Source organism: Salmo trutta, chromosome 8 (assembly GCF_901001165.1).
Source record: "Salmo trutta chromosome 8, fSalTru1.1, whole genome shotgun sequence".
Classification (NCBI taxonomy): domain Eukaryota; kingdom Metazoa; phylum Chordata; class Actinopteri; order Salmoniformes; family Salmonidae; genus Salmo; species Salmo trutta.
Genome location: NC_042964.1, coordinates 9,336,195 through 9,352,544, shown reverse-complemented (window position 1 = coordinate 9,352,544; position 16,350 = coordinate 9,336,195). Strand labels below are relative to the sequence as shown.

Below are 16,350 nucleotides of genomic sequence, written 5' to 3'. Positions count from 1 at the left end.
TGTCAGATTCAACAGAAGATCTCTTTCTTTCTTGGGACCTAGAACTAGCATCTCTGTTTTGTCCGAGTTTAAAAGTAGAACATTTGCTGCCATCCACTTCCTTATGTCTGAACCACAGGCTTCCAGGGAGGGACATTTTGGGGCTTCACCATGTTTCATCGAAATGTACAGCTGTGTGTCGTCCGCATAGCAGTGAAAGTTGACATTGTGTTTCCGAATGACATCACCAAGAGGTAAAATATATAGTGAAAACAATAGTGGTCCTAAAACAGAGCCTTGAGGAACACCGAAATGTACAGTTGATTTGTCAGAGGACAAACCATTTACAGAGACAAACTGATATCTTTCTGGCAGATAAGCTCTAAACCAGGCCAGAACTTGTCCATGTAGACCAATTTGGGTTTCCAATCTCTCCAAAAGAATGTGGTGATCGATGGTATCAAAAGCAGCATTTAAGGTCTAGGAGCACGAGGACAGATGCAGAGCCTCGGTCTGATGCCATTAAAAGGTCATTTTCCACCTTCACAAGTGTAGTCTCAGTGCTATGATGGGGTCTAAAACCAGACTTAAGCGTTTCGTATACATTGGTTGCCTTCAGGAAGGCAGTGAGTTGCTGCGCAACAGCTTTTTCAATTTTTTTTGAGAGGAATGGGCGATTCGATATAGGCTGATTATTATTATTATTTTTTTTTTTCTGGGTCAAGGTTTGGCTTTTTCAAGAGAGGCTTTGTTACTGTCACTTTTAGTGAGTTTGGTACACATCCGGTGGATAGGGAGCCGTTTATTATGTTCAACATAGGAGGGTCAATCACAGGAAGCAGCTCTTTCAGTAGTTTAGTTGGAACAGGGTCCAGTATGCAGCTTGACGGTTTAGAGGCCATGACTATTTTCATCAATGTGTCAAGAGATATAGTATTAAAAAACTTTTGTGTCTCCCTTGATCCTAGGTCCTGGCAGTGTTGTGCAGACTCCAGACAACTGAGTTTTGGAGAAATACGCAAATTTAATTGAGGAGTCCGTAATTTGCTTTCCAATGATCATGATCTTTTCGTCAAAGAAGTTCATGAATATATCACTGCTGAAGTGAAAGCCATCCTCTCTTGGGGAATGCCGCTTTTTAGTTAGCTTTGCGACTGTATCAAAAATACATTTTGGATTGTTCTTATTCTCCTCAATTAGGTTGGAAAAATAGGATGATTGAGCAGCAGTGAGGGCTCTTCGATACTGCACGGTACTGTATTTCCAAGCTAGTCAGAAGACTTCCAGTTTGGTGTAGCGCTATAGCCTTTCCTATTTTCTGGAAGCTTACTTCAGGGCTCGGGTATTTTCTGTATACCAGGGAGATAGTTTCTTATGACACATGTTTTTAGGGGTGCGACTGCATCTAGGGTTTTATGCAAGGTTAAATTGAGTTTCTCATTTAGGTGGTTAACTGATTTTTGTACTCTGACGTCCTTGGGTAGGTTGAGGGAGTCTGGAAGGGCATCTAGGAATCTTTGGGTTGTCTGAGAATTTATAGCACGGCTTTTGATGATCCTTGGTTGGGGTCTGAGCAGATTAGTTGTTGCGATTGCAAACGTAATGAAATGGTGGGCTGATAGTCCAGGATTATGAGGAAAAACATTAAGATCCACAACATTTATTCCACGGGACACTGCCACAGTGTATGACTGTAGCAGTGAGTAGGTCTGGAGACATGTTGGACAAAACCCTGTGAGTCGATGATGACTCCGAAAGCCTTTTGGAGTGGGTCTGTGGACTTGTCCATGTGAATATTAGTCACCAAAAATGTGAATATTATCTGCCATGACTACAAGATCCGATAGGAATTCAGGGAACTCAGTGAGGAACGCTGTATACGGCCCAGGAGGCCTGTAAACAGTAGCTATAAAAAGTGATTGATAAGGCTGCATAGATTTCATGACAAGTAGCTCAAAAGATGAAAAGTTTATTTTTTTCTTTGTGAATTGAAATTTCCTTTCGTAAATGTTAGCAACATCTCCACCTTTGCGGGATGTGCAGGGGATATGGTCACTAGTGTAACCAGGAGGAGAGGCCTAATTTAACACAGTAATCGGCTTAAGCCATGTTTCAGTCAGACCAATCACATCAAGATTATGATCAGTGATTAGTTCATTGACTATAACTGCCTTGGAAGTGAGGGATCTAACATTAAGTAGCTCTATTTTGAGATGTGAGATATCACAATCTCTTTCAATAATGACAGGAATGGAGGACGTCTTTATTCCAGAGAGATTCCTAAAGTGAACACCGCCATGTTTAGTGTTGCCCAACCTAGATCGAGGCACAGACACGGTCTCATTGGGGATAGCTGAGCTGACTACACTGACTGTGCTAGTGGCAGACTCCACTAAGCTGGCAGGCTGGCTATCTCATTGTGGAGCTAGGTGAGTTAGAGCCCTGTCTATGTTCGTAGATAAGATGAGAGCACCCCTCCAGCTAGGATGGAGTCCGTCACTCCTCAGCAGGCCAGGCCTTTTTTCTGCATAACATCTTATCGCATGATTTTGTTCCCAACAGCCAAATTGGCAGAAGAACACATTACTTTGCAGCAGATTTTTTTTTAAATTGTCAATGGCACCACCCCAGGATTTGGTCACACAAATTTTCTTCCGCAGCATCATGCAATATCATTCACCTTATAAAGTAATTCACAGTGCTTTCGACTGTGTAATAGACTACTGAGATGGTAGGCTATTCAAAAAATGTTGTTTCATCTAACATGCCGAAGCAGGAATGGATGGTTCAAGATATTTTGATGTGCAACCTAATCCATTGATTGTCATTAATTGTGATTTTTTTTTTATAGAGAATTTGTCTACATCTTTATGTGCACTAATATCATAGGCTAATTTATTTTGGGGCTTATTCACCACATGAGGAAGTGAAAACTCAAAACACATTAGCTAGATCGCTAACGCTAAGTATAATACCCACTTCTAGTAGTCATGTATTAATCTAACAGGAAATGTAATGTCCTAAAAATAAACTATTTTACAACCAAGAAATGTGATATAGCTTTAAGATACGATGTCGAGAAATTCATTATCACTAGAACAATCTATTTAGATATGATCAGACCTGATCAGAAAGCTTCTTTCCTTGCAGGTTCTTAATCAATCAGACAATTTACACTTTCCCTGGCCCAGACAGATTTGACATATTTATACTGTGGCGTTGTTAAATACTAGTTTCTGATTGGCTTGAAGGTTATTCTAGAGCGTGCATTATTATCCTATAACGCACTGTATAATTCAATGGTAATAGAATATGTAAGAATGGACTATGTTTGAAGCAAAAGTCGAATTGATAACATTATTGGTATTATTGAAATTAGATTTTAATAATAGCAAGCTAGGACTGATGATTATCTAAACTAGCAAGTCTGTTTGTTTGGTTTTCAAGGCAACTACTGTCCCGTCTCTAGTAAATTTGCGCGCTACCTCAGTGGATGTGTAACACATTTCTACCTGCAAATGAAAACATTTCTAGCGGTAAATGTTGTAAATTATAGCCATGGTATAATAGGGATAATCAACTCGGGGCTGTATGCGTTCTCTGGAAAATAACGAACGACGTGGAAGGTGGGTTCCACGACGCGCTATAATGAACGACGTGGAATAGCGCGTCGTCGAACCCACCATCCACGTCGTTTGTTATTTTCCAGAGAACACACAGCCTCTCGTTGATTATCACTTACTTATTATATTCTACTGAGCCATTTACTTTTAGTATTCTTCATTTTTATTATTTATTTTTGTTGTTGCATTGTCGAGAAGGAAGTACGCATTATGTTGCGTACTACCAACGCTGAAAGTAGTGTAGGCCGCACTAAAAACAAGCTGCAGTTGGCTCAGGGTCTGATCATTGTTCATATGACATTGCGACATACAGGAATGCTGTCTTCTTCGCTTTCAAATCTGAGGGAATTCGTTGGAAATGTAAACACACATGATCGAATAGGGCCAATCCCAAAACGTACACACATATAGATAAAATGTAAGTCTGTGGCGACTTATTAATATCCTAACAGACTCAAATCCTTTTGTTAAACACCACCTAATTATAAACAAGTCTTCCTACTGCAATGTCTCAGGAAATTAGCAGGAAAGGTGTCCAGAATCATCATGGAATAGGCAGTCCCAACACGTGTGCACTACTTTAGAGAAAGTAGGTCTGCAGACACTTAACAATCATTTTAGCTAAACCCTGTACCCTAAACACAACCTGATGATAAACAATTAGAAAATTCCACTCCATTTTTTGCAAAGCTGCTGGAAATTGCGAAAGGTTGAGAAAACCAGAAACATATGCTGTAACTTCTTTCCTCCTAATGGTGGTAAAGGTCTCCTGCCTTTTTTTACTAATGGTGGTAACTATCTCCTGCCTTCTTTTTGTGATGGAAAAGGACTTCAGTAAGTTCAGTAAATGATCAGTGTCAGAGTACCATGATTGTTCACGTAGCCTAAATAAATATGTTTCTCTCAACTCATGAAGTGTCATCCCGTCCTTTAAATTGTAGACGGTGCTGGATGAGGCCGTTAATGTTGGCTTTATAGTCAGACATTGCAGGAGGTGTATCTTCATGCAGAATCTAAGTCTTCCTGCCTCTTTTGAGGAATATTTGTGGGCTGTTAGCAGTATTTACAACACCAGGGTCATGTCTTACTGCTCTCATCTTTTTACGTTTTCCCATCTTGCATTTTATAGTTGAATCCAACCTATGTATTGGTATTTATACTAGTAGTACTTCACTTCTATATTTCATTTGTCTAGAGGACAATCCTATCTGCCAATGGAGTGACAGCATTGAGTTGGAAATAGACTACCATTGGTTGTCCTTATTTTCCCCAATATCCACAAATGATGTGACAGCATGTGGTTCCATACTGTCTCCTGATTTGTTGTCATGGTCCGTCTGCACAGATGACGTGTCCGGCAGCAGCGCTGAGTACCCAGACCGTGTGTCCATGATGGAGGGGCGTCTGCAGTCGCAGGAAGATGAGATCACGCTGCTGAAGTCATCACTGGCCGACGCGCTACGCAGGCTCCGCCTCCATGACCAGTTGATCCCCCTGCTTAAACAGCAGATCATCGCAGGTGGCTGGCCAACCATCAGACCACAGTTGTACTCTTTTAACATTATTGTGCCCGAACAGTACTGTGCTGGCTTGGATATTTTCTTCACGGCACGGTTCCAGCAAATATCTTGAATGTTTAACCAGGCCGGTAAAGTGCAGCTCGGCTCAGTAGTGTGAAAATGGTTGTGGATGATTAACTACGGTACACAAGCAATAAGCTGTAACCGATACATTATCATACCCATGTCTTGTGCTTCTATGAAAATTCCATCCTTGCATTAAATGTGTGTGATTGTGTCCATTTTTTGTTGTTGTGTGTGTGTGTCCTCAGTAAACCCTGCAGCCTCCCGTGTCCTGAACCAGGTTTACTGCTCTGACGGTTTCTCCAGCTCCCGTAAACTGTCCTCCAGCTCAGCCCTGGACAGCCCCCGCCACCCTGCCACCAGGTACTGTGCCAGGCCAGTGGAGAGGGACTGTGGGCATGGAATGGGTTGGCTGGCATGTTTGTCCAGAGCCATATATGGAGATATGGCTCAAACATTATCAATGTGTGGAATTAAGGCATAAATTGTCTTTGGACTTCATGGCCAGAATGTTACAGTTGAAGTCGGAAGTTTACATACACCTTAGCCAAATATATTTAAACTCAGTTTTTCACAATTCCTGACATTTAATCCTAGTAAAAATTCCCTGTCTTAGGTCAGGATCACCACTTTATTTTAAGAATGTGAAATGTCAGAATAGTAGAGAGGGATTTATTTCAGCTTTTATTTCTTTCATCATGTTCCCAGTGGGTCAGAATTTTACATACACTCAATTAGTATTTGGTAGCATTGCCTTTAAATTGTTTAACTTGGGTCAAACGTTTCGGGAAGCCTTCCACAAGCTTCCCACAATAAATTGGGTGAATTTTGGCCCATTCCTCCTGACAGAGCTGGTGTAACTGAGTCAGGTTTGTAGGCCTCCTTGCTCGCACACGCTTTTTCAGTTCTACCCAAAAATGTTCTATAGGATTGAGGTCAAGGCTTTGTGATGGCCACTCCAATACCTTGGCTTTGTTGTCCTTAAGCCATTTTGCCACAACTTTGGAAGTATGTTTGGGGTCATTGTCCATTTGGAAGACCCATTTGCAACCAAGCTTTAACTTCCTGACTGATGTCTTGAGATGTGGATATATTGAAGCAACATCATTTTCCTACCTCATGATGCCATCTATTTTGTGATGTGCACCAGCCCCTCATGCAGCAAAGCACCCCCACAACATGATGCTGCCACCCCCGTGCTTTACAGTTGGAATGGTGTTCTTCGGCTTGCAAGCCTCCCCCTTTTTCCTCCAAACATAACGATGGTCATTATGGCCAAACGGTTCTATTTTTGTTTCATCAGACCAGAGGACATTTCTTCAAAAAGTAGGATCTTTGTCCCCATGTGCAGTTGCAAACCGTAGTCTGGCTTTTTTATGGCTGGATTGGAGCAGTGGCTTCTTCCTTGCTGAGCGGCCTTTCAGGTTATGTCGATATAGGGCTCAGTTTACTGTGGATATAGATACTTTTGTACCTGTTTCCTCCAGCATCTTCACAAGGTACTTTGCTGTTGTTCTGGGATTGATTTGCACTTTTCGCACCAAAGTACGTTCATCTCTAGGTGACAGAACGCGTCTCCTTCCTGAGCGGTATGATGGCTGCGTGGTCCCATGGTGTTTATACTTGCGTACTATTGTTTGTACAGATGAATGTGGTACCTTCAGGCATTTGGAAATTGCTCCCAAGGATGAACCAGACTTGTGGAGGTCTACAATTATTTTCTGAGGTCTTGGCTGATTTCTTTTGATTTTCCCATGATGTCAAGTAAAGAGGCACTATGTAGGCCTTGAAATACATCCACAGGTACACCTCCAATTGACTCAAATGATGTCAATTAGCCTATCAAAAGCTTCTAAAGCATGACATCATTTTCTGGAATTTTCCAAGCTGTTTAAAGGCACATTCAACTTAGTGTATGTAAACTTCTGACCCACTGGAATTGTGATACAGTGAAATAATCTGTCTGTAAACAATTGTTGGAAAAATGACTTGTTTCGTTGCACACAGTAGATGTCCTAACCGACCTGTCAAAACTATAGTTTGTTAACAAGAAATTTGTGGAGTTGTTGAAAAACAAGTTTTAATGACTCCAACCTAAGTGTATTTAAATTTCCGACTTCAACTGTATGTAGGTAGGTATGTGTGTGTATATTTATATGTGTACATTCATAAACTGTCTTTTTCATAGTCCTAGTCCCAATCTAAAATGTATTTAGCACCTAGCTCACTATTGATATTTAACCTGCCTTGATTTAAAATGTATGTTGTTTTTATTGTATATCATTTTTCCCCCTCTGTAGAGCTTTGAGATGTAACTGTATAATGAAAAGCACGATACCAATTTAATGTAGTTTTATACTGTATATACACACACTGGCCAGTTTATAAGGTACATCCATCGAGTTGCCTCCGGAACAGCCTGAATTCTTTGTGGCATGGATTCAACAAGATGTCGGAAACATTTGTTGCTCAAATGGTATCAGGGGACCGAACGTGTGCCAGGAGAAAATTCCCCACACCAGTACACCACCAACCTGATCCGTTGACACCATGCAGGATGGGTCCATAGACTCATGCTACTTAAGCCAAATCCTGACTGTGTCATCAGCATGACGCAACACGAACCTGGATTGGTCGGACCAGGCAATGTTTTTCCACTCCTCAATTGTCCAGTTTTGGTGATTGTGTGCCTACTGGAGCCACTTCTTCTTGTTTTTAGCTGATAGGAGTAGAACCCGGTGTGGTCGTCTGCTGCAATAGCCCATCCGTGAGAAGGACGAACGAGTTATGTGTTCTGAGGTGCCTTTCTGCACACCACTGTTGTACTGCACTGTTATTTGTCTGTTTCTGGCCCGCCTGTTAGCTTGTACCATTCTTGCCGTTCTCATTCGACCTCTCTCGTGAACAAGCTGCTTTCGCCCACAGGACTGCTGCTGACTGGATGTTTTTAGTTTTTTGTACCATTCTCGGTAAACTCTACACACTGTTGTGCGTGAAAAGCCCAGTCATTTCTGAGATACTGGATCTGGTGTGCCTGGCACCGACGATCATACAACGCTCAAAGTCGCTTCGGTCACTCGTTTTGCCAAACAGGAACTGAAAGCGTCGACGTCGGTCTGCCTGCGTTATATAGCAATCCACGACCACGTGACTCACTGTCTGTAGGAGCGATCCATTTTCGTGAACGGTGTGGTGTACTTAATAAACTGTCCAGTGAGTCCACTCTCTCACTCACTCACTCACTCACTCACAGCATTTAACTTGTATAGGAAAGTCTTGTTATTAGAGGTGAGTAAATTAATAGTATTCTGTATGATGTTTGTTTGTAATCTCTCTGTTAATCTCAACTCTATACTGTGTGTGTATTTAGCCAAGTACTAAACAGCACTGAAGGTGAGAATGGCTCTAATGGGGACTCGACATTCCCGGGCCTCGTACATAAGACCCCAACGTATGATCGGGCTACCCAGACAGACCTCACTCCTCTGGTGCAGGACCAGGACCTAGACAGGGTCCCCCTGGCTCTCACCAGGCCCATCCAGAGCCTCTCCCTGGAGGATGCCCTCCCCGAGGGGATGTCTCTGACGGAGGAGGCCCGGGCCAAGTTCCACCATGTCCAGGGACTAGAACTGGAGGAGCAGGAGAAGGACCTGAGCTGGGCATCTTCCGTAGAGGAGGCCATCCACCCCACCGCCATCAGGAACCTCCAGAGAGATGACCTCCAGGACCCAAATGGCTCCACGGAGAGCTTGAGCTCAGCCCCCCAGACCCCAATCTCGGGGTCCCCAGCCCCCCCTAAGGACCTGTCCGCCAGCCTCCGGAGCGGACCTCTCTCCACCATCCTGGAGGGCGAGAAGAAACCCCTGTGCGTTGTCGCCACCTCTCCTCCTCCTATTCTCCATTACTACCTGATTGCATGGTTTTTGGGGGAAATCACATCTTTTTGACACTCTACCCTATTCTCTATGCTTTTATTACTACAAAGCGCCAGTGTCAAAACCCTAATCTAAGAGTCAGTTTGTGGTAGCCAGTTTTCTGATTCTATTAGGTTGCGTTATGGAAAGCCTTCGGTACCAAGGAGCATACCTTACGTGTCTCCCGCTGGATCCGACTGCTGTGTTATTTTCCATTTGTTTGAAAGGGGCTAAATGTGTGTACACTAACCTGATAATTAAATCTGAGCCTCATCCTTTCATTCAAACATGGATTGATTCAGCATGATTTCCTACATGTGGATATTTCAAATGGGGCTTTTCATCTGACATTCTTTTGGGAGATTATTTTGCTGCATGCTGCTCTATAATCACATAAATCATTTTACAGCTTCCTCTGTGTGTGTGTGTGTGTGTGTGTGTGTGTGTGTATGCATGCATGCACATATGTGGTTGTGTGTTTGTTGTTTTGTTTGCTAATTATTACTTGCAAGGGGCCTGTTGCCAATTGATAGCATATGTTTCTGTCCATGAAGAAGTCCGTTAGCTCAACCCTGCCACACCATGGAAACTAAGAGGTACTAAGACAATGGTGTCTAAGTTATGTACAAGAATATGAACTGGGCTATTCAGTCCCAAACTGATCTACTACGTACTATATGCATGTGTGTTATCACTAGGGGCCACAGTGGAGACCCACTGGGCAAAAACTAGTTGAATCAACATTGTTTCCACATCATTTCAACCCCCCAAAAACAATGTAATGATGTCGAATCAACGTGGAAAACTAATTGGATTTGCAAAAAGTCATCAACATAAGGGCGTTTTTTGATTATTTTTTTCCCCACCCAACTTTTAACCTACATCCAATGACCGGTGAATGTTATGTTATTGATTTCGCGCTGAATTCACTCTAGTTGACAACTCAACCAAATATACATCAAAACTAGATGTTGGCTGTATCCAGTGGGGAGGAGGTCATCTCTGTTTCACTTCCTATTACGTATTGTGTTGGAACATCATTGGTCACAAGACAAGGGCCATTTCTTCTGATTAGTGGGCAAGTCATTATCAGGAAAATCTGTGTGTGTGTGTGTGTTCCAGGAAAAATATGCCCCGTCATAGAATACATGTTGAAACACACATTCACCGTTCATCAGTGTGTTTGTGGAACCCTGCATATAAATCCTCTTATGCTGCCTATCCACTCATTGTCCAGAGCTCGCAGGAACAGTGAGAAACTGGTGAAGGACCCCCAGGAGAAGACAAAGAAGCTGCTGGACAAAAAGGCGGCATCCTCGGCCAACCTACTCAACAGATCCCCCAGTCTGGAGAGGTGAGAGAAGTCCCATCCGTCAGCAAGACTGTCTTTCAAACTCATTCTCACGTCACATTTTCCTACGGCTGCATAAACATGACGTATTTCACCAAGTAGTCACTCATTGGAGTTCCCTTTCTTCTACTATAATAAAATGACTTTCCCATGAAAAGTCTTGATCTCCCAGTTGCGTGAGCTGGACCCAAAGACTGTATAATATAACGGTTGGTCCCAGTGGTTGAACGAGTCTCTTGGATATAATGTGTCTGTCTAACAGCTGTTTATTTTCTCACAGCCGGACCAAGGATCTTATCGCCAGAGCAGGTAATGCATATCCAACAACACTACTCTCTCTCCAGACTCGGGTTGCAACCAGGACTTCTGGAAAACAAGGGAATTTATTGAAAGTTCCTGGCATTTTGCAACCCCTACTTCAGACGTTATATAATGCATTATTTAAACTCTATGTAGTCTTAAATGACTAACTGACTGACAGACTGCAGGCCAGATCTGGACTTAAGTTTTCATTCCCCTTCTTTAGTTTGGGACACTAACCTGCATACAAAATGTCACAGATAGTATTCAGACAGCGCAATACTCATGCTTAGTTAACTTTTCAGCTTTTAATGAGTGTGGTTTAGCTTTATAATGGGACTCGTTCCAAAACCAGAGAGAGTTAGAGCACAGTCCCTCTTCTATTGTATTTAATATTGTCTCTAAGTATTTACCAGTTGAACCTAATGGTGATTCAGTTCGCGTAAAGTCAGTTTCATACGCCCATCTGATTAGCATAATAGTCTGTAAATATGATCCACAAGACAAGGGGTTTCTACTAGACAGAGGGTGCATGGAGTGAGCCTTCAAAAGAGCTTAAGTCCGTATCGGAGACTACTACAACAACAAGTGACTGACCACTGGACATTGCATCATCTAGTCGTCTACGGGGCTAAAGGTCATTTAGAGTTCATCACTGTCCATTTCTCCGCCCGCCACACACAGAAAAAAAAACCTGGTCAGAAACTACCTCTCATCATACTGGGATCACAGGAAAACCAGTGTTTATTTTTACAGCCACGTTTTCACGAGGCAGAGCGACAGCCGTTTCGAACGTTAAACACGGGAGAGTCTGTTTAGTACTCCGACGCTCCCTGGAAAGCCATCCATTGTGGTAAGCCGTGCTGCCGCACCACTCCCAGACTCCTGACGGGATGATGGATGGATGTTTCACCGGAGAAGGAAGGACGCCAAAAATATTTTATATATTTTTTGTTGTTTTTTTTTCTTTCTTTCTGTGAGCTGTCCAGGACTAGACTTATTAACTTTTTCTCTGTCTCTCTGAGTTGGCCTGAGACAGGTCTGCCTGTATTCAGCATGAGTTAGGTTGTCTCTTAACTGCCTCTGCTGCATCATGAGAGGGCTGTAAAGTGTAACCAGGTCATTTAGATAAGCAGTAACTGAACTGAACTATATCCTACTCACTACATCCTAACTGAATGTCAATACTTGGAAGTGGCAATCGTGTGAAAATGCCACTCCATTTTAAATCAATCAAAAGCAGTCATTGATGTGTTTCAACAGGGTCCAGGAGCGGTATGAAGTAGACCCATGGGGAAAATCCAAATAGTGTCAACAATGACTAATAAAAAAATCTACCTAACAAAACAGGTCATTACTATATAGTTAAACTGCAGACTTTCCCTCCCTTGTGACGTGAGCCCTGCTTTTTAGTTTTACAACGTTTTCAAAGCAGACAGATTCCCACCAGAAACATCCCAATCCAGAACCATCAATATGTAAAACCCATTCTCCTCTCCCCCAACCTTTTAAATTGAAGAAACAGTCATCTAGATGACAGGCTTGGTGTTGGAAAACCACCCCTCTGGTTTGCTCATAGACCTCATTCCACCGGCTCTGAATCTGGTCCCGAAGGGTCCGTAATGTCAAAGCATGATCTGCTCTGCTGGAATCAGCTGTGATTTAGTGTTCCTAGGTTCCTTGTTTATTTGTCTCTCTCCCTCTCTTTCTGTCTTCCCGTAGGATCTCCCGGGTCCAGACGAGGAACCCAAGGTATGAGACGTCATGTGTTAACTGTTATGTCATTCAATTAAATGTAGGTGCTTGGGATTCATACAGGCTAATGGTACAGACTGTTGACTTATTATGGAGTGAATTAATGGTAGATATTGTAGCATCACCAGGGCTTTGGTAGTTTAGCCAGGCTGTTGAAAGAGCAAAACATTTGAGGATAAGATTGAGAGAGTTCATATTGACCCATGGTAGTGATTGGAGATTAATATGTATCCATTGTCCAGTCTTGTCTTACTTTATTTTTCTCCCTCTCTCATTGGCTGACAGGTCAATCAATCAAGATGTTCATCCGTGGTCGACCAATCACCATGTATGTCCCCTCCAACATCCAGAACTACGAGGACCTGAGGATGGAGCCACCTGTAGAGAAACTGGAACTCGATTGGGTGTATCCTTCCTGAGTCCCTCCCACAAGTCATGACCAGTGGGGCGTTGATAAAGCATCATTTTAGTGTTTAAATTCCATTCATGGTTGATTAGAATGTTTGATATTCTATAGTGCTAAGTTTCTTGGATGAAAGCCATATTGCCCATCAGTCAGAGAAACATATTTAAGTTATCGAATGTCCTTGAGCCAAGCCATCCTCTCCTCAGGTGAATGGAAGTTATGTCATCCATAAATCACGTATTATGGGTGTAGCTGTGGGTGAAATTGCTTTAGGCTCAATTAATGATTTAGACTGATGAACCAATGAGACGCTTCAGTGATGTCACCTTGACTGGAGCCGCATAGTTACGGTTACCGAGGACGGGACTGCCGGGCCAACCTGTACCTGCTGTCGTCGGGTGAGGCGGTGTACTTCATCGCCTGTGTGGTGGTGTTGTACCACATCAACAACCGCACACAGCGCCACTACCGCAAACACACCGACTGTGTCCGCTGGTGAGTGGCTCAGACCCAACCTCGACCTCTCGTATCATTACATTACTGTACTAAATCAACTAAAACCAATTGTGAGAATTGATTGTGAAGTTGACGCTTTATGATATCCCAATTTGTCTTTACTTCAGTCTGACCATCCACCCAGACAAGGTACGGGTGGCATCAGGACAGACGGCGGGGGTGGACAAGGATGGAAAGGTGAAGGGCGTTTGGGCTATTTAAAGGCCCTGTGCAGTCAAACGTGATTTTCTGTGTTTTATATAAATTTACACACTGTGAAATTGTGAAAATGATAATGCCCTTTTAGTGTAAGAGCTGTTTGAAAAGACCACTTTAAATGTCAGCCTGTTTTGGTCAGGAGGAGTTTTGACCTGCCTAGTGACATCACCAGGCGGTGAATGAGTTAGACCTATAAGAAAGAGTGCCAAACCTCTCTGCCAATAACAGCTAGTTTTCAGTTTTCCCCTCCCCACTCAGACCACTCCCAGACAGTCCTAGCAATTTTTGTTTCTTTTTGACCATTTTAATTGAAAACAATCACTGTAAGGTACTTAAATGTTAACCCGAAATGGCTCTATTGGACCTTTTTTAAGGAACATCATCTGTCACTATTTAAAACTAAAATGTTTCCATTCTTGCTGGAGTGTCCCTTTAAGACTTTAATAAATGGTCATACTATCAAATCCACAGAAAAAAGTATTGTATACATATAATAACACGCATGATACTTATTATCAATCCTTGTCTAATTTATGTCTTAGCCCCTGCAGCCTTATGTCCATATCTGGGATTCCTCCACACTGATCACCCTACAACAGATAGGACTGGGCACCTTTGAGAGAGGTGTAGGGTCTGTGGCTTTCTCCTTTGCAGTAAGTGTTTATTCCCACTACAAAACAACCCTCCCACACGCACACACTAGATGTTACTGAGTTTATGGCCTATATTTAGTACAGTATTTCTCATCTCACTAAGGCTATTGAAGAACCCCTGACACCAACTCTCCATACAGGACTCCCAAACAAAACCAATACAGGCTTTAATACATTAGTCCTGATTTGTGACTGGGCTGCATCATCTCTCCATCTGTCATATGTCCTCTCAGTGGTTCTTTCTCTCCTTTCCCCCTCTCTCCTTCTTACTTCTCCTCTGCTTGCAGGATGCTGGAGCCTTCCTCTGTGTGATTGATGACTCCAATGAACACATGCTGTCTGTGTGGGACTGTGCCAAAGGAACCAAGCACACAGAGGTTAAGGTAAAGCAATGCACCAAGACACGCACATGTGCACACATTCACATTTTCTTTCAGGCATGTACAAAGACACACACACACGCACAGATTCCTATTCATATTGCACTGTAGGTTTAATGCAATAAAATGCAGTTAATCAATACCATTTACAGTATACATCTTGATACGGCTTCCTTGTGTTATAACAACAAAAATCTAGCAGTATCTTTGCAGGTAACCAAGCCTGTAATTTGCATGCGTAGGCTGTTAAAGACGGCATTACATTTAGTGAGAATCTTCAGATCCCTGAAAAGGAGGCCTATTTGCATAGATTAAGCAAAAATAAATTCTTCCACATCACCTAGTTCTGTCACAGGCTTTTGTCCCAAATGTTTCTACTTCCCTGAGAGTCATTTCAGCGGTGTTGCCATGGCAACTGTGTAAATATTTTAGACTGGGAATTTGTCCGGCGGTGTGTGCTCTATATGCATATGTGTGTGCGCGTGTGTGTGTGTGTGTGTGTGTGTGTTATGGGGGTTTGGATATTAGGTGGGTGTTTATATGACATAATTTTCTCTCTTGGTCTCGAGTTTCTTGTAGCACACATGCAGAACTTCTCGTATTTTCGTCAAATTGATTTAGCATAAGCATCATTTGTCATGAGTGCCCTAGATTCCAGAGCCCATTTTTGAATCTCCAGTGAAATTTGGGAGTGGTCACAAGGAGTGGCAAGGGAAAAGGTTCAGCCCACATAAATATATGAGATGGTTCAACGTATGTAACATATGCCCACATCCCGCTGGACTGTAATGCATCTGCAAATTGAAACTAAGTTGCAGAAGTGTTATGCCCTATCATACAATCTGAACTGTCTGAAGTGAATTTGTAGAAATGCACATTGGAGTTCAGTGATTTTGCATTTGAGTGAATGATTTGATTATTAAATGTTCTCCTTGTGTGTGTTTAATCCAGAGCACCAACGAGGCAGTGTTTGCAGTGGAGTTCAACCCCAGCGACAGCACCAACATCATCACTTGTGGAAAGTCTCACATCTATTTCTGGACCCTGAGTGCAGGCTCACTCACCAAGAAACAGGGCATCTTCGGGGTAAGGGAAGTCCTTTAACTACTCTTCATCTGAAAAGTATTTTTCTCATAGACAAAAGTTACGTGACCAATGGGTATATCAAACCCGGCTTATCTGTATGACTCAAGAAAGACTATTCTAGCCCATTGAGCTAAAGCCTAGACCAACTCTGGAGGCGAAAACGAGTCTGCAGGTCTCACGCAAGGCTACTTCTCACTAAACCGCCTCCGCTACATATCGTCATTCAAACGTATTATCGGTTTGTAATGTTTCTCTTCTTTCCTCTGTCAGAAATACAAGAAGCCCAAGTTCATCCAGTGCTTTGTGTTCAGCCTGACGGGAGACGTGCTGACCGGGGACTCGGAGGGGAACATCCTGACATGGGGCAAATCACCCGGCGACGTCAAGACACTGGGGAAAGGAGCCAAAGGTAACGAACGGTCTGTTCCAAACGGGCTCCAAATATGGACTAGGCTCTCCATGTGAAATACAAACTAATAATACAATATCATCTGATTTAGTACCTCCTTAGCCAATAATGTACCAGACATGTGTGGCTATCTTTTCCGCTTGCTCTCCGAATGTGAGAGACCTGTGACAAAAGACAACAAAGTAATCTTGTTCACC

The 16,350-nt window shown here is 42.7% G+C and overlaps 1 protein-coding gene across 3 annotated transcripts in view; it reads left to right on the top strand.

Annotated features, from left to right (window-relative positions):
* LOC115198146 (echinoderm microtubule-associated protein-like 3) overlaps nucleotides 1-16,350 on the top strand; it is a 41,719-nt gene that overhangs the window by 20,510 nt on the left and 4,859 nt on the right. The window contains exons 2-15 of one of the 3 annotated variants that reach the window (XM_029759871.1): nucleotides 4,948-5,121; nucleotides 5,434-5,548; nucleotides 8,556-9,050; nucleotides 9,654-9,695; nucleotides 10,337-10,453; nucleotides 10,731-10,759; nucleotides 12,473-12,502; nucleotides 12,791-12,911; nucleotides 13,257-13,406; nucleotides 13,535-13,604; nucleotides 14,168-14,278; nucleotides 14,566-14,661; nucleotides 15,610-15,744; nucleotides 16,015-16,153. In XM_029759871.1, coding sequence (XP_029615731.1) covers nucleotides 4,948-5,121; nucleotides 5,434-5,548; nucleotides 8,556-9,050; nucleotides 9,654-9,695; nucleotides 10,337-10,453; nucleotides 10,731-10,759; nucleotides 12,473-12,502; nucleotides 12,791-12,911; nucleotides 13,257-13,406; nucleotides 13,535-13,604; nucleotides 14,168-14,278; nucleotides 14,566-14,661; nucleotides 15,610-15,744; nucleotides 16,015-16,153 — 1,824 coding nt within the window. The remainder of the gene's footprint in view (nucleotides 1-4,947; nucleotides 5,122-5,433; nucleotides 5,549-8,555; nucleotides 9,051-9,653; nucleotides 9,696-10,336; nucleotides 10,454-10,730; nucleotides 10,760-12,472; nucleotides 12,503-12,790; nucleotides 12,912-13,256; nucleotides 13,407-13,534; nucleotides 13,605-14,167; nucleotides 14,279-14,565; nucleotides 14,662-15,609; nucleotides 15,745-16,014; nucleotides 16,154-16,350) is intronic. The other 2 variants (XM_029759872.1, XM_029759873.1) reach the window with 2 other exon arrangements.